The following is an 18,066-nucleotide window of genomic DNA, read 5'->3' on the forward strand; positions in this document are numbered from 1 at the left end:
GGGTCCAATACCTATATTATGCTAACGAGGTTGGCAATATGGTCATTTGGCCTTGGCCATACTTGAAATTTTAAATCTTCTTTTAATTAATATATAGGTTCAACACCTATATTATATTGGTGAGGTTGATAGTGTGGTGGCCATAAGGTTGTCGTCCTCTACTTATGGCTGAGAGTAACTTTCAGTCATATTTATATCCACAAGCCTTTTAGCTCGATTAGTCTTGATTGAGACCCATGTCTTTGGCTATTGATAGGGGAGTATATCAGGTGAGGACAACATTGGAGATTGTGAAGACTATTACCATTAAAGAGACCTCATACTCATCTCATGGAGATTGTTAGATGCTATTTCCCTTAAAGATTATGGGGAAAATTAACCTTGTAGAGTCCTTATATCTATCCTTTAGAGATTATTAGTGTTATTACCCTTAGAGAGACCTCACACCCATCTCTTAAAGATTATGGGGATTATTGCCTTTTAAGTTTTATAAGAAGAATATAAAAATATAATTAAAGAGAATAGGATATTCGTGGATTACAAATATACATTTTTATTCGCTATGTTATAATTTTAAATCATCAAAATGCTAGGCATAAGGTAGATTCTTCCTTTTCATATCTTATAAATGATAAGTATTCGCTTTGACTACTCTTACGACTTTGAAAGGACCATCTTATTTTGAAGCTAGCTTGCCTTTACTCTTTTTTTTTTATTGATAATAGCCTCTATTTTTTTAAGACCAGATTTCCAAACTTGAGCTTTCTATTCTTAACTCTAGCATTGTGATACCAAGTAGTTCTTTGTCAATAGGATTTTTTTCTAATTGCAATAATAAGATGAGACTTTTTTAATAAATCTAGGGTGGCCTTAAAGCCTTGTTTATTATTTATCTTGTGGGTTGGATATACAATTTTAGCTGGGATCATGGCTTCAGCCCTATAGGTAACGATAAATAGAGTTTCACCGGTTTATTTCTTTTGAGATGTTCTATAAGCCCATAAGATTTCATTCAACAATTCAACCCATTCTAACTTGGCTTATTTCATCTTTTGCTTGAATCGATTAAGCAAGACCTTGTTGATCAATTCATCTTAACTATTGATTCGAGAATGTGACACTAAAGAAAACCCATGATCAATATGAAGTCTCTAACAATGCTCTCTCATTTTATAGCAGTCAAACTATGTCTCATTATTTATTATCAAGATTTTAGGAAGTCCAAATCAGCATATAATATTCTTACAGAAAAATAAAAGTATTTTATTGGTGGTAAGGTTGTTAAAGATTCTGTTTCAATTTATTTGGTGAAATAATTGGTGGCCACTAAAATGAATTATCTTTTATTTGTGGCCTTACAGAATAAAACTAAGATGCCTATACCCTATTAAGCAAAAAGCCATGAGAAAGTTAAGGTGATCATTTCTGTAGATGGTTAATGAGAGATTGAGGAAAATCTTTGACATTGATCACATTTCTTTACAAATTTTATGGCATTGTAAAGTATGGAAATACAAAGACTTGATATTCATGGTTAGGAACTCAATGAAGTTCATATTTAAAGACTTGTTCTTCAAGACTAACAAGTACTATCCCAGTTCAATTTTCATCAATATTGGAAGAGCCATCAACATATAATTTTCAAGTAAGGATCATTAGAGGTTATTCTACTAGCATTTCTAGTGTAGTAGAGGAAGTTATGATTAAATATGGCTTAAGCTTCTGAGAGGCGTTTACTAGAGTGAAGGTCATCTTCTCCACTTTTAAATATTTTGTTCTAAAATCATCGAGGGTTTGACTAAAGTAATAAACTGGACGTTGTATTTTCTCATCCTCTTTAACCAGAACAACACTCACTCCTAAGTTTGACACCCTTAAATAAATAAAAATATTTTCACCCTTTCTAGACTAAAATAATATCTCTAAGGATGAAAATTGAACTCTAAGCTCTTCAAAAGTCTTTTAACAATATAGATTCCACTTAAAATTGGATATATTTCTCAAAGTTTTGAAGAAATGTAATATATTTCCCTGGATGAACTCTGAATCTATTAAAGATGGCTAATCTTGTTGTGAGGCACTGAACCTCCTTCACTGACTGAAGAGGAGCTATGTCAAGAATAGTTTGAACTCTTTCTAGGTTAAGTTTGAATCCCTTGTTACTTACTGGAAAACCTAAAAACTTTCCTCTTTTAATGGCAAAAACATGTTTGGAAAAATTAAATTTCATCTAATGGTGTTTAAGTATAGTGAATACTTCTTCTAAGTCTAAAAAATGTTGCTTTTCACCAGCATGTCATCAATGTATCCCTTCATAATCCTTCCAAGTTAATTATTTTCAAAGACAAACCATGCTTTTTAATAATTATTTAAGTTGTCTTTGGATCCACCAAGTCAACTAGATAATGTTAAAGCAACTTCTAAGAGGGTTAATTTTAAACTTAGGTTGGGTAAGGAGTTAGACTGAGAGATTTTAAGGTTGACCCACTAGGTCAGACTTTTTTTTTTTCGTTTTTTAGGTTCCATCTTTCAATTCTTTTTTTTATTGAATCTATTTTTACTTCCTTTTTTTTTCGTTTTAGTTTCATCTTTTAATATTTGATTTATTTTAAATTTATTTTTACAATTGATTTTAGTTTGTTTTTTTATAAGATTATTATAGTCTCAAACAAATATCTTGGTATTTGATTGAACTTAATTTTATGTGTTTATTTTTTTTTATCATATCATTAAATAAAAATAATTCTTTTTTAAAAAAGGTTGTTAAACCCAGTGGAGACTATGATCATATCGAAAGTTTAACAAGTTAAGCCATGAATCTTGAGTTGATTGAATATGTTATCATTTTAATATTAAAATAAAATAGACATCATCTTGAATTTTTAAAGCTAGACCATACTTCTTACTAATCACATAAGTTGTTTTGGATATGTCAAGTCAACTAGGTCATGTCAAGGCAAATCATACTTATTAATTTTAAACTCAAGTTAGATAAAACGTTGAGTTAAAAGATTTCAAAGTTGGCATGCTGAGTCTAGCAAATAATTTTTTGTAACGTAAATATGTTTTTTTTTCACTTTCAAAAAGTTTTTTTTATATTAAATCATAGCTTAGCATAGGTCAACTAGTATTTGCTAAACTATGATTATATTAATTGAATTGTATGTATATATAAGAAGTGGTGCTTTTGATTTATTTTATTTTATTTTTGAAAAGCATCATAGAAGGATCCCACATAATACATTTATGATCCATCAACTAATAATTTCATTTATAAGCATTGCATTGAGCACTAGTGTTACCAAATTGGAAAAGATTTGTTAGTAATTGGTTCCACTCTAGTCAACTTCTTAAGTTTTTTCTTTCTTTTTTTCCATTAGTTAAATTGAAGAACAAATAAGTATGTTTTCATAGCCAAATTGTATATATAACAAAGATAGCGCTTGATTTAGTTATCCAATACATATTGAGGATCCTTACACCAATGCTAACGACATGTATTAGGGGATTTTATCTAACTAATACAGTTTGATAAAAGATTTTAAGATATAAAACATAAGGGAAAAATATTTGAAAAATAATACACTTTGACTTAACCATTATTGGAAATCATGATTTTATTTAACAACCATTAATAGTAATAACATTTGTAAACAACCACTATTGTCATTGGTGGTTGTATTAATCAATCACTAATGACAATAACGGTCGTGTCAGGTAGCATAACTTTTATCTGAACCCAACCCTAAATTTTATATTAAAAAAAAGTCTAAATCACCACAATCGAAGCCCAAACAAAACCTTAAATTACCAAACCCTAAACCTATAAATGAAAGTGAAATATTTTAATATTAATTTTATTTGTTAATTATAATACCAAATTAATATAGGTTTTTTTTAAACATTGTTTTTATTTATTTGTATTTTTATGTTGTTAATGGATGAGTTGAAATTTTAAACAACTTGTTCACCTGTTAATTAATGATTTTAAATCACACTTATATAAAATGAAGTATGAAAATACATAATATGTATGACAACTTTAAAATCAAGATGATAATTAGCTAAAACAATATTACAAAAGTAATATAAATGAAAATAACTCTTAACGAAAAAATAACATAATATAATCATATGTTTAATAAGTCTATCTATGTTTTTTACGACGACGAATGGATGGACTAGCTTCATCAATAGCACAATTTCCATGTGTTTGTGTGGTCTTATCCTCTAAGACAACATCATTTAGGTTCAATGTCTCTCCTAATATGTTAAGTATAGTACGGCATGTGTCAAACCAAGAAAATACATAATAATAAACAAATCCATCATCATCATCATTGAGTTCACAAAGATTAGTCGCAACATGTCAACAATCGTGTAACAATTTTCCAACCTAATATAAAACAAATTAAATTTATTAGTCCATAAATAAAATGCAATGGTTTTGTCGAAGCCTATAAAAAGTAACAAATACTTACAACATTTTGAATCTAACATACGTGTGACTCATACTCCATCTCCTTGCGTAGAGGAACTTGTGTTGGTTTTGTGTAATGATTTAACGTATTATACCTAAGTGCTAATCCATGTACTCCTTCTTGAAAATTTCAGGATATACCTCTCTAAAAATAAAATTTCTTTGTGCATCGCATTTCGATATATACCAGAGATGGTGAATCATCTAATTATAATAATCATGCCTACTTGAACAACTAATGAAATGCAATTGCTCACTTGTATCTATGTCTGATAGGATGTGTCACTTAAATCCAAATTATCACATATATGGTCTAGGCTATACATCTCAACAAGCTTAAAAAATATAACGAGGATAATCGATGTCCGTAAGTCCATGATCAATATGCATATAACATAAATAGCTGTCATATCATCTTCTAAATAAGGATTTCACACAACTTATTGAAACATCAACAATGACATTATTTTTCATCATTTATCAATATCAACCTATGCAATTATTTGTCATTATTTACCAACAACATAAAACTATGCATCAATAATGTAATTATTTCTCATTATTTACTAACATCAATCTATGAAAAATTATTTCCTAACATTTATCAATATTTAAAAAATTGAACATCAACATAAGCAATTAATTCTCATCATTTACCAACATCCAAAAAATTGAACATCAATACAAGTAATTAATTCTCATCATTTATCAACATTAACACAAGTAATTATTTATCATCATTTACCAACATCAATGCAAATAATTATTTCTCAACGTTTATAAATATCCAAAAAATTGAACATCAACACAAGTAATTAATTCTCATCATTTACAAACATCAACATAGACAATATTTTCTCACCATTTATCAACATCAACGCAAGCAATTATTTATTTCTCATAATTTACCAACTTACTTGCTTTGACTACTTTCTATGTAACTCTCTACGATAAAATGACAAAATATGGGTTAAATTATTTTCAAAATATATACTCTCACATTATTTGTTCATAAATAAGTAATGAAACTTATTAAATAAGGTTTTCATTAAAAATATTCTTAATTTAAAAAACATAATTTGTATGTTCAATAATATATTACTTGTATCCTATTAGAAGTTGTAGATCAACCTCCAAAACCTATATAAACATAGCAAGTCTAGACTTAATACATAATTACCCCAAGTGTAAATGCTCCCACGACCATAACTTTATATACAAAAAAGACATATAACAATCAGTAACTATCTCAAATATAAAAAAAAAACATAATTAAAAAATAACAAACTTATTACATTTATTTTACCTATAAAAGCAATAAACATCCTTTAACTTGCTTCGATTTTTCTAAGCTAACTTGACTCAAATGCCTATATAAATATGCAAAGATGTTTAAAACCCAACTATATAGTGGAATGGATTGGAAATCCTCCAACAATGGTAGGTAGAACAAGGGAACATGTGTCCCATAGAGATCCGTAAAAAGTATACTGCCAAATATATAAAGGATGTACAATCTAGCATACCTGCACAATATGAACATCAAATTCTAATCAAATATAAACAAATCCATATATTCATTGAACTATTAGTATGCATTAACATACCATTGTAGGATCTCATCATCATAGTCATCAGGTAATTCAATTTTTTTTTCCAAAATCATCTTATGTATAAAGCGTTCCCCTTAAATATTTCATGAGGGGTACTCGTTTAAATGCACGCTCGCTTAGTGTGACCTTATTCTGGATACCCATAAGAGTAAGCTCTCTCTCATTTATAGGCAAGCCAAGCATAATAGTAATATCTTGCAATGTAGGTGTCATCTCACTGACACAATGGTGGAAAGTGTGAGTCTCCCATCTCCATCTTTCAATTAATGTTGTAAGCAAGTCATGATCTATCTCCATATGTTAAAGACATGTAATGTAATCAAATCTCGCTTTTATGACATGGGATCACATGATCCGGAAGCAATATCAACTTATAGAATCTGCAATACATCTTATCCAAATCCTATATAATAAAAGAAAAGGTTGCAATCACTAATGCAATAAATTTAGTATTAAGCTGATGATGATTTTTTTATGTATGTATTGGTATATGTGTATTTTACCTTTCAACTTTGCTATTTTAAATGAATTTGATCTTTTATGGTATCCCCCACATAAGTACCATTAACGTTCAAGTACGTGAACATATTGTAATAGAACAAATGTAAGGTTTTAACATTGAACATGATATTTAAATGAATGTGCAATGTGTCATTGCTTAACAACATTTACCAAATCATCTTTAGTTCTGAAATTTTATCCAACAACCAAATTACCACAATCAATTGATTTTTTTAATCATAAACAGACCAATCATTACAAACCCTATTATCAATTCTAGTATCATGACCAGATTTCAGAATAGGAGGCCTTATCATCATTATCATATGATGTTTTAACTAAACCCAATGACATTCTCATCTTCATTATCACTAGGATAAGAGGAGTCATACCTACACTAATCATAATATGCAGTTTTAATTTTATTTTCACACAAATTCCTATAGCCTTATCTTCTAATGTTCTAGATGTACCAACACCAACTGAATGTGATAACTATTTAAGTAGTCGAGCAAGTATGAGTATATATATATTAGTATCTTCCTATTTCACATTATATTAGCTACTAAGTTTAGGTTGGCTACTGATATACAACTCAATCATGTTAGTTCTACTTTGGATAGACATTTCAATCATATTTCTAAAATCCACATCATATGCAATTGGTCTTGAAAAATATTGATGTTCCCTAACAAAACACCACCAAGTGATATATATTTTAGTATTATTATAATTCAACTCAAGTCTTCCACATATAACTTTTTTAATATCATCAAATAAAATGCATTTAATATCATTCAAAAACATAGTACTTTTGCTAATGTAAGTGATACAATTATTCGTATTATGAATAATAGTACTATTACAATGACACAACAAAAACAAGTTTGATGATATATTCTATAAATAAAAATATTCATTTCATTAAAAAAAAATTATCTTACAATTCAACACAAACAATAATTGTTATTACTTTGACCACAATAATAGTAATAAAAAATAATTAATTGTAAAATTTAAATTACAACATTTTTTACAAAATATCAATTGAACAATTTTTACAATTAAAAATATCAATTACGACAATTGAATACCAATTAAAAAGTAAATGATCTCAATTAAACAAAATCTTCAACATGATTATTTTTCACAAAAATTCAATGCAAACTCTAGTTATTATGATTTCGAGCATAACTTTATTAATAACATCAATTGATTCCAATCCTATCTAATTGCATTAATTAAAACAAAATTGATATCAATTCAAACAATATAAGTAAATATGAGAACTAACCCAATAATAAATTTAAATCCTAATTTCTCTAGTTCAAACCTAATTGATTCCATAAATAATATCATTTGTATTAAAAACACATAATTACAACATTCAAAATCTAAAATCATCTAATTATTAAACACGATCCAAAAACCTAATTATTTTAAAACACAAAACTTATCAATTCAATAATAAAACTCATCAAACTAATAGACAATGCAAATATTTTACCTTGATTTTTTTATGTTTAGGTGGCAATTCCATCGATTATGGTGGCAAGAAAGCTATCAATGGAAGTTTGAGCTGGCAGTTTACAAGAAAGAAATCACTAGAAAGACTTGTGGAGACAAGTGAAAGATAATTATGATGTTTTGCTGGCAGTTTACAAGAAAGAAATCAGTAGAAAGACTTGTGAAGACAAGTGAAAGATAATTATGATGTTTTGATGAAGAATTAAACGATGTTTTGAGAGATTTGAGGGTTATGTTTCTTTGGTTTTTTTTTTTTGTTTTGTAGGAGCAGAAACCATGGAGAAAAAGAGAAAGGATTATATATATATCGCAACTGCAATTTTAAATCACAATTTTATTATATAACCGCTATTTTGAATCACAATTATTAAAAAATTGTTATTCTAAATAGCAGCTTTATTAAAATCACGCTTCAAAATTATAACTTTTATTTAAATTGTTATTATGAGGAATAATGTTTTAAAAAACACAATTCAGAACATCAATACTTTAAAAACTGTGTTATTTCCTCACCATTTCAAAATTGTATCATTCCCTAATAAATTTTTCTTACGTGTGTTAATTTTTTTTTTAAAAAAAAACCATGGTTAAGCACTCGAAAACAAAATTATGTAGCAAAGTACTTGTATATTTATCATGGATGCAATGATTACTGAGTAATGATAACGGAGAAGAAGTCAATCCATAAAGAGGAGAACCCATTTTCTTAATCTTATCAATTCAGCATGTACTGGCATAGGATTCCCAAACATTCTCTGCATTTTCTTCAAGTTTGTTTATGATTACTGAGAGTTCAGTAGATAAAAATACTCCATACTTGTCTAAACCACCATCACATAAAGCTTCTCCATTCATTTGCTAAATGCACCCTTTCAAGCCCAAGATGAGGAGTTTGACTTTCACCGTCCATCTTCTCTTGGCATTGCTTCTGCTTGTAGCTTCTCAACAACATTTCCCATCCATTATCAAGGTTCAGGCTACTGACGCAGGCAAGCAACATCCCTCCTCTCCTCTCCTCCTATTATTATATTCATTATACATTGTCAGAATCCTATAGTGATTCAGCAGTGGGTGAGGCATAATTCTCCACGTAACCAATTAACTGCAGCAAATTAACAAAAAGCCTTGTTCTGTCACAATTTCTAATGGTTGGCATTATCATGCCTCTGCTGCCACAGTTCATTTCAAGATGAAGCCTCGACAGCTCACCTCAAAATTACACATGGGAGACGACTTACCAAATTGGGTAAGGAATTCAGTGTTCAGGTTACATGTGTTTGTTATCAATCTTAATGCAAATGATTTATGCCTTCACCTTCTTTTTTTGGGTATTTGCATCCATGCTATGATCCCAAACAGGTTGCAGAGAAGAGGATTCATAAGAGTTCATCAGGACCCAATCCAGTAGGCAATCGCAACCCGCCATCTAAGCAATGAGTCAACAGATGCACTTGTTAGCACAGCAAGTAGACTGAGGTCCACAGTGTTCTTATTAAAGCATGAGACTATCAGCTGGTACTCATTTAGGTTGAGAAAACCTGATTCCGTGGTTTTCATGCTTGTATAAAAGATGAAATTAATTTAGATTCGTCATCTTAGAGCAATTTTCGATGAAGAAATTGCACGTTTCTCATCTCGAGTAAAATCTTAGCTTTCTCAGGGTGGTGTTGTTTGCCTTCACCCCCTGATATCTAAGAATCAAGCTAAGCTTTATTAATAGAGAAAAATATATACATACGTGATTATATGCCAAGAACTCAACATAACATTTCCACGCAGAAGCCTCACTGAACTCAGAAATGGTGCTTATAGGAACGGGTGAACACCGAGTCCATAATTTCCAGCTCTAAAAAATTACAACGAAGCAAATCTTGCTGGGATGTCTAGAGATTAGGTCTTTTACCCCTTTTATAAAACATTGCACGCGAGACTTGAAGCAGCTTGCTTGCCATGTCGATTCATGATTCTGTTAGGGTGTCATACCAGTGGCATGAGAGCATGAAAATGCTTTTAATAAATCAGGAGGAATAAGAGTTCAAAATTGGCAGAATTTACATCATTAGCAACTCATCTTGGAATGAGCCTACATGAAAATGGCACTAAATATCAACTACAAATACACCTTCTTGAGATATAGAGGACTCGCCAAAAACTAAAATCATCAAGTATTTTATACGGCCCGCTTTCTCTTTGACCGCTTGCTTCTCTTTGGCCGAGAAATATCCGGGACCTTCTTGCTTGCGCTAGAAGCATATGCTTCCTCCAGAACCTCCTCGCCCTGTTCAAGAGTTGAGATTAGTTGATGAGATGAGCTATTCTAATGGTAAGACTACGAGTTGTCTCATTTATCATTGCCAGAAAAAAAGAACAGTATCTGCTGACAGTGTTAGTATTCTCAATAGAAAACAGACCAGATCACTCAAGTCATGTACTTCTCATCTACTGTACACTTGAAGCAATGAAATTCGTTTAGAATTGCATTGGCTCTTCAGATTTTCAACTGTGTTGTTTGACCAGCCCACATTGCTTGCTAACTTATTTAGAATGACAATCGCAAGAGAAATTTAACGATTTTTATTAGTCCCTCCCTGCACATACCATTTGTCTTCCTACTGTTGTAATGCAATCTGACAATAGAACATTCTGTTTTTGAATCCTAAGAAACTTCACTGCGGATAAGAAATCCATGGGTTTCCCTTTATGGCAGTAAAGAGTTACATATGATGATGTGAACAATGTTCCAAGTCCACCATTGCATGTGCTCGAAAAGCATTTAAGCATGCATGCCCATACAATACCCCTCCCTTCCTTACCCAAGGGCTACTTGATTTCATTTCAAGGGTCAATCACCGACTTTGGAGCACTGAACCACCGATTGCTACCAAAAATCAAGACAGCAAGCTGATTATCACATTGAACAGATTCAAACTGTGTCGAAGACCACCAGTTTTCATGCCTCACTATTTTCTTCTTGTTCATTGTATTAAGAATCTCAGAAGATGGATGAAAGCATAGGAAGAGTTAATATGCCTTTCTGGCAATGAAGAAGCACATGTAACAAGAAAGGTTTTAACCCTCCATTCCATGATCCCACAACAAGCTCTTCTTAACCAAAATGGATTACAATGACAAACCTTGAACACGGAACTAGTTCCAACTTTCACAAGACTAAGATAAATGTTGAGTTTAAGAAAATTGTACTCCTTTTATGATGATAATCATGATATGAGGCTTAATAATTCTAACATGAGGTTGTACCCTTGCAATGCATTAGTACCACCACCATAGAAAAACAGACATGTTCCCTTTCCTGGCCCCGTAACGTGATATAAAATGTTGTAAAATCCAGACAGCCAAGATAATTTTTCTTTATCACTTAAACAATTAAGGACTAAAATTTAGGATTTACCTTGTCCTTAGTCTCTTCATCTGAATCCTCGTCAGATGCAGAATCCAGAGCTTGAACATCTTCTGATTGCAATGCCTTGCTCAATTTTTTGCCCTTCTCTTCTTCCTTTAACTGCCTGAACCTGTCAATTTCCATCTTTGTTTGTTAGACCCTCTTCGAGATGCTGAATTAAGAAACAGTAATGCAAAGAAGAACACTGACCTATCACCAGGCTGCCCTGGTTGTGCAGCTGATCTTTTTGCACGTCCTGCAGTGATGATTCCACTTGCATTCTCATTAACTACAGGCTTTGCACCGCCTAATTTGCGCAACCATACCTGTTGAGCTGTGCTGAGAACGTTGTTTGTGAACCTATAAATCACAAATATACATTTTGATAACAGTGTAGTGCACTCGCACATGCACACACACACACACTAAGAAACTACTCAGCTTAACAAGAACGAAATGTATATTTATAAAAAAAAAATTCTGATGCCTGTGTTTAAATCTAAAGGACCACTGCAAATTTCGCTTTAAGAAAATGCAGAGGCATTCCACAAGTCAGAGGAATTACTAACGAGGGAAACATCTGAAACCACACAAAAATGTGCAGACTAGTTTACATGGGAAATGACAGTTATGATAAATACTAGCTTATTTACCCTAAAAAGAAACTTTTGTCAATGCACCAGCTGGAATGCCTCTATGACCAACAATGAATAGAGCTCATAATTTTTTTCCAAGTAAGGGAAGGTACAAATATGACAGCACGAGCAAAAATACATAACATAAAAACAACAGATGTGCAATTCATGCTGATGATATTCCACAATGACAATATGATGTCAGGTTTTTATTGATGGCACAAAATTGACAATCTTTTTGCTTCCTCAAATTCAGTTAATGAAACTAAACACATGAATGCAAAACATGGATAAGTTCAGTTGAGTGCCATTGTTGATGAGAAACAAACCAGTATATAGATAATCCCGATGGAACAGACAAAGAGAAGTAACCAATCATAAGAGGCAGAAACTTGAAAACAAGAAGTGTGTTCTTTTGAGTTGGATCATCTGTCTGTCAAACCAGAATAATTCGGGGTTAAAGAGTCATTTGGATGAATACTGGTGACACAGAAAAGGCCAATGAAGAGATTCATTTATCTACCTGAGGAGGCTTCATGATCTCCATTGACACATACTGGGAGACAACAAGGAGGACAGGCAAAACCAGGTATGCTGCAGTGTCATTCCAGCCTAATGGTGGATGCCCATCCTGCATGACAGAATTAGATTATCCAAATCTGCTAGACAGTCACGGGGAAGAAATATGACTGCACAGCACCTCACTAATAGTAAAATAGTAAACAACAGCTAATGCAGTTACATCTAATTTGCATGTTGGAATGTAAATTAGCCATCTCTTCACATCAAGACTACCCATGACCTGCATTAATTTATCCATAGCATACCAACTGGATGACTCCAGAGGACATGAAATAAGCAAACAGGCAAAACTGAAAAGGTAAAAATAAATTTCCTCACCTCTCTCTCTCAAACCACTAAATCACTTCTTTCAAAATCCAAGGCTAGAGCATTTGAGAAAGGATACTTTTGATGAAAATAGTAAAAATTAAGTTTATCGGTGCATAAAACATAGAGATAAGTCTTCTAGTATAACGGAGGTGGATCCCTATAATAGCTCCAAGGAAATAAGACATTAAAATAGTTAATAGATAAATAAAGTATAATGCATCTTCTACCAAGACAAGGCAACAGAAAGATCCAAGTCAAGCACAAGCAAGGATCAATAATGAATGTTTTTTCAACATATATTAAAGAAGCTCCGTGGCAAGTCAAAGCTTTTGCAAAGATGTGGAGAACCCGACATTTTTTCTTTCCTGATATACAAGATGACATCAACTGCTAATAGAGGCACAAAAAGGTATTAGCCAATCAACATCATTTCTTAAGATTCAATCAAGCACAGCAAAAGGCACCCACAGTACCTGCATGACCTGGATTCCATGCTTAGATTTGCACTTGAAAATGCCAATCAATGACAAAGGGGAAATGATAAGTTGATTTAAAGTTCATTTGGCCATGTCGAACATAGGTCACAAGAGACCTGGTTCGGAGAAGTAACAATTTGTTAAAAGAAAGTGGAAAAATGGGGAAGAGGGAGGCCTAAGTTAACATGGATGTAAGTGGTAATAGAGGAATAAAGATCTCAACTAGTTTGAGACTAGGGCTTTGTTGTTGTTCCAAGCAACTCTAATAAAGGCTTGAATGAAAAAATTAAATGAGGATCGCATAGGGAAGCAAGTTGGTTGGTCAGCCTTGAATTCAAGACAAATTCAATTAAATTGCACACAAGTATTGTGTTGCAACATCATTAAAGAGAAAAAATTTAAACAGAATATTCATTTATTCAAATTGTGTTTTACAATTCCTTTCAGGTCCTTTTCAGTTGCAGGTTTGAATAACAGATAAAAAGCTAGCATCTTACTAAACCTGCACTGGATTTAAACATTTACAGCTCTACAATTACCACTAGCGCACCAAGATTGAGAATTTTTGGGACAGAAAACAGAGGTATGCATTGCTGTACATGTACCTTGATGAATATAAGAAAAAAATATATCTCTTGAAAGGAAAATAAGAAATGTTTAAAAGATGTCTGACATACTGCCCCACCATAGAAAGAATTAAATCCTCAGATAGGGACCTAAGGCTTCCTCACATCTCTTTCTGCGGCTAACAGTGAAATCACCTCAACAAAGCAGCAATCTAAGAGCTAATGGAGCAATACTGTGCACCATAACCCTAGGAAAGAGATATAAACTATCACTCCAGCATTCATGTCATTACAACCTCATGTCCCGACCAAAATCATCTGAAACAAACTGTATGTTGGTTTATGGTGTCATACAATTGATCTCCAATACCTCAGCTATGCTGTAGATAGCTATTCTAAAATTAGGTAAAGAAACTCGCAAGACCTAAAATCCACTGAGCTAATCAACTAGCATATCAAACCACAAATGAAATGCGATACATCAATCTCGCTCTCCACTTTTGCAGACATGAGCTTCTTTTGAAAGGGGTAAAGTTACATCAATGCATGACCAATGTTACAAGTTTTTCATAAGTAGGGAGAAAAGGAAAATGTTTAATGTTAATAACAGGACTAGAAAAGAATAATTGTTAGCTTCAAGATTATGATGAAAGAAACATTTCTATTACCACAAATGGAAAAAGCCAAGAAATGCCTGATCCGCTTTGTCGAGCTGCGATTGTAGTTGGCCCACCCAAAGAGGGAATCCAAAAGAAACCTTCTGTCAACACTCCCTTTAAGGAAAAATTTTACAGTTATCAGCGTTGGTCAATTTTTCTGCGCGTGCATATATAACATACATCATCGGTGTACAAAAGATAACAAGATGATGTCAAAATATTACCTCATTTGCAACGTTTGAAAGAGCTTGATATAGGCCTATCCATACTGGTATTGTAGCCAAAGTTGGAAAACAACCTAAAATGAGAAGTTCTTCAGGATCAGCACCACAAGCCATACACAACACATAGAGACCAAGTACATTGACAGAACCGATACAATTATTAGCTAAGGCCAACATTTTTAGTGAGCAACCGACTTTCATGAGTGAATTAAATAAAATCCGAAAGAACATACTCTAGCAACTCTAAGATACAAATATATATTTAGGAAACCATTTTCAATTGATTGAATAGAAAAACAGACGCAATGTTTTAAAGCAGTACCTGCTAATGGATTAACTCCAGCCTGCCTATATAGACGTGATGTCTCAAGCTGTATTCTTTCCTACAAATTAAATTAAATAAAAAATCAAACTTTCCTTGGAACACGAAACTCATGTGCTTAAAATAAACCAGGAGCTTCAAAAAATCATACTTAACACTGCCTCACCTGATTTCCTGCATACCTTTGTTGAATAGCTTTTATCTTAGGTTGCAGGTTTTGCATAGCCAGTGTAGATTCTACCTAAACAATTGATTACAATAAAATAAAAATTCATTTGATTTTAACAATAATGAAATTAATTATTATATTTTTTCTACTAAAATCGAAGATTAAGAAAAGATAATCACCTGTTTCTTGGTCAAAGGCAGAGTAGCAACTTTAACAATAACAGTAAGCAAAATAATGGCAAAACCGTATGCATACGGCACATGTACAGCCGATAGTCCATCCTTCAGCACCTTAAGAACGAATTCCATACCATCAGAGATGAAACCGAACCAACCGCCACTCTTTGGAGCAGCATCAGTTGAGGTAGTAGAAGCAGTGGAATCTACTGCAACGGCGGCATCAGCGAGCGTGTAGAGAAATCCTTCAGCTCTGCTAATAATTGAATTGAAATCAATTGAAGAGTCTAAGTGATGATGAATCGGTGGAATGTTGTCGTGCATGCTTAACTTGATTCTTGTGGAAATGAATCGACGGTTGTTAGTGAGAGTGTGGCGAGAGAGAGAAGGGAGAGATGTGGCGATGAACGGTGGAGAAGAAAGGAGAGTTCTCGCCATGGAAGGGGAGGGAAGTGTGGTTGCGGTGGGGGGTCAGGTTCTCATGAGAGTTGAAGGAGTGGTGGAGTTTGGCAGTGGAGAGAGGTGAGAATGATATTCTTTTTATTTATATTTTTTCAATTATCCTCTATTTTTATACATTGGCAAAGTAGAAATAAAGAATATGCGGGCGGTTGATTATTAGCGAATGAAAAAGTTCCACGTTAATTACGGGAGTTAACGGTCAATTCGAAGGAAATCTCTCTTTCTATACATATTAAAAAACCAACCCTAAAGGTGGTGAATTCAATGCTCCCCTCAACACGAGTTGTGGTCGGGACATTGAAATTATTATTTGTCTTCTTAAAAAAAAAAAAAAAAAAGTGGGTTATGGTAGATGGTAGGATTGCTTTTGTATTGAAATTATTTTGATATTTTAAAATTATTCAGGGATAAAATAAATATTTTATTTTTATTTTACATAATAAAATTATATTGATACTCTTAAAAGAAAAAAAATATTAATCTATAGAGATATTTTTATATACTTTTTTATTATACATTGTAAAATAATAATATGCACCTTCAAATTAGAAAAAAATTGAACTAACAATGGGAGTTTTTTTTTTTATCTTTTTATTTTTATAAGCACGGTAAGAAGATATACTTGCCTTTAGAATTTATATTTTTAAGCCCAAGGTTAAAAGTTATTTTAGTCCGTGTGTAATTTTTTTTGTTATTATGTTGGTTATGAATAGTTAGATCTTTTAAAATAATAAAAAATATTATTGATATGTGTTAAATAAATATTAGTTATTTTATTTTTTTATAATTTGTATCGTTGATTCTAATAACTAAAAAAATTATTTTGAGGTGTTGTCTGCTTTATTTTGGTATCTCCTCTATATACCCGTGGCATGTATGCTAAGAAGAATTCTGGTTTGGTATCAGTAATCATTTCTTTTTCTTTTTCTTTTTTCTTAGGTTTTGCACCATTCTCTTTGATTTTTTAAATCAACCCTTAAACTTCTCTTTTTTTATTTAATCCCTGGTTGTTATTATTTTTTATTTAAAATAACTCATTAAATTATTTGTTTTATTCTATCCTCATTCATTTTTTTGCTTTAACAAATGTAGTTTTTATTTTTTTTAATTATTATTTTTGTAATTTGAGATAATTTTTAGAATTGTATTTTTTTCGATTTCGCCCTCCATCAATTTTTTTTCCTATTAGATTTCATCCTTATTATTTTTTTATTTTTTTTGAAAAATTTTCTGGATTGGTGTTTTTTTTTTTACCTAATTTCATTCTTTTACATTTAATTGGTTTGAGTATAGTTTCATGGTTAATCTTGTGTCTAAGATTTCACATGTTGCAACCTTTGAAAATTAACATAGCTTTGGGAGGTTTGTCTAATATTGCTTTGGTTTTTTTTATTATTATTTTTATAAGCTATTTTTTTATTTCATCCTTTAATATTTACTTAATTGGAGATTGGGTCCTTTTTTTTTTTTTTGCTTTCTATGACCTTTGTTTTTTTTATTTAATGGGGTTATCTTAGGTCTTTTTTATTTATTGTTCTTTTTTAAATTTATTTTTTTAAATAAATTTTGTTCTTTAATTAAATAGAATTGATTGATTAAATATAGATGAATGCTCATGTCATTTTATTTAGTTTGATTTGCTTTTTTAGGGCGTTGCGTTAACAGCCCATGTAGCTTCTTATGATGTTACTATCTAGACTTTCGCAGTCGGGTTTAAATTGTCTCAACAAATTCCTTTTGTAGTGGGCTATATACATAATAGAGTGATGATGAGTTTCCAATAATATTTTTTTCCTTTCCTTTCCTTCCAAATATGATATTTGTGACTGACACGATCAAAAAATTTATATCTTCTCCCAAGTGCAGAAGTGTTAAAGTAATAAATAACCCGGCAAAACCAGGATCGAACCACAAGGAGGTTAAATGTATAAATTATAGATGACAACAACAACAACAACAACAATA

The 18,066-nt window shown here is 31.7% G+C and overlaps 2 protein-coding genes across 2 annotated transcripts; one reads left to right on the top strand and one right to left on the bottom strand.

Moving 5' to 3' along the window:
* Positions 1 to 8,830: 8,830 nt before the first annotated feature.
* On the top strand, positions 8,831 to 9,868 carry LOC105138328 (CLAVATA3/ESR (CLE)-related protein 46-like). The gene is made up of 3 exons (XM_011044379.1): positions 8,831 to 9,110; positions 9,300 to 9,367; positions 9,481 to 9,868. Exons 1-3 carry the CDS (start codon positions 8,984 to 8,986, stop codon positions 9,556 to 9,558), a joined length of 273 nt encoding a protein of 90 aa, XP_011042681.1. The 5' UTR covers positions 8,831 to 8,983; the 3' UTR covers positions 9,559 to 9,868.
* Positions 9,869 to 10,114: 246 nt separating this feature from the next.
* LOC105138329 (inner membrane protein PPF-1, chloroplastic-like) lies at positions 10,115 to 16,194 on the bottom strand. Its single transcript, XM_011044380.1, has 10 exons — positions 15,643 to 16,194; positions 15,461 to 15,535; positions 15,295 to 15,355; positions 14,973 to 15,046; positions 14,758 to 14,862; positions 12,680 to 12,787; positions 12,486 to 12,589; positions 11,732 to 11,881; positions 11,531 to 11,651; positions 10,115 to 10,399 (listed from the first exon to the last, which is right to left on the bottom strand). Exons 1-10 carry the CDS (start codon positions 16,075 to 16,077, stop codon positions 10,292 to 10,294), a joined length of 1,341 nt encoding a protein of 446 aa, XP_011042682.1. The 5' UTR covers positions 16,078 to 16,194; the 3' UTR covers positions 10,115 to 10,291.
* Positions 16,195 to 18,066: the final 1,872 nt, after the last annotated feature.

The sequence above is a fragment of the Populus euphratica genome, unplaced genomic scaffold, assembly GCF_000495115.2.
Source record: "Populus euphratica unplaced genomic scaffold, PopEup_1.0 scaffold88.1, whole genome shotgun sequence".
NCBI classification, from domain to species: Eukaryota; Viridiplantae; Streptophyta; class Magnoliopsida; order Malpighiales; family Salicaceae; genus Populus; species Populus euphratica.

Bases quoted from the DNA above. Each gene is read 5' to 3' on its own strand.
- LOC105138328 (XM_011044379.1), top strand. From the start codon at position 8,984: ATGCACCCTTTCAAGCCCAAGATGAGGAGTTTGACTTTCACCGTCCAT. The intron at 9,111-9,299 runs GCAAGCAACATC...CTGCTGCCACAG, and splicing joins GGTTCAGGCTACTGACGCAG to TTCATTTCAAGATGAAGCCT. The intron at 9,368-9,480 runs GTAAGGAATTCA...GATCCCAAACAG, and splicing joins GAGACGACTTACCAAATTGG to GTTGCAGAGAAGAGGATTCA.
- LOC105138329 (XM_011044380.1), bottom strand. From the start codon at position 16,077: ATGGCGAGAACTCTCCTTTCTTCTCCACCGTTCATCGCCACATCTCTC. The intron at 15,047-15,294 runs GTACTGCTTTAA...TTCTCATTTTAG, and splicing joins TGGAGTTAATCCATTAGCAG to GTTGTTTTCCAACTTTGGCT. The intron at 12,788-14,757 runs GTAATAGAAATG...TCTGTCATGCAG, and splicing joins CTTGGCTTTTTCCATTTGTG to GATGGGCATCCACCATTAGG.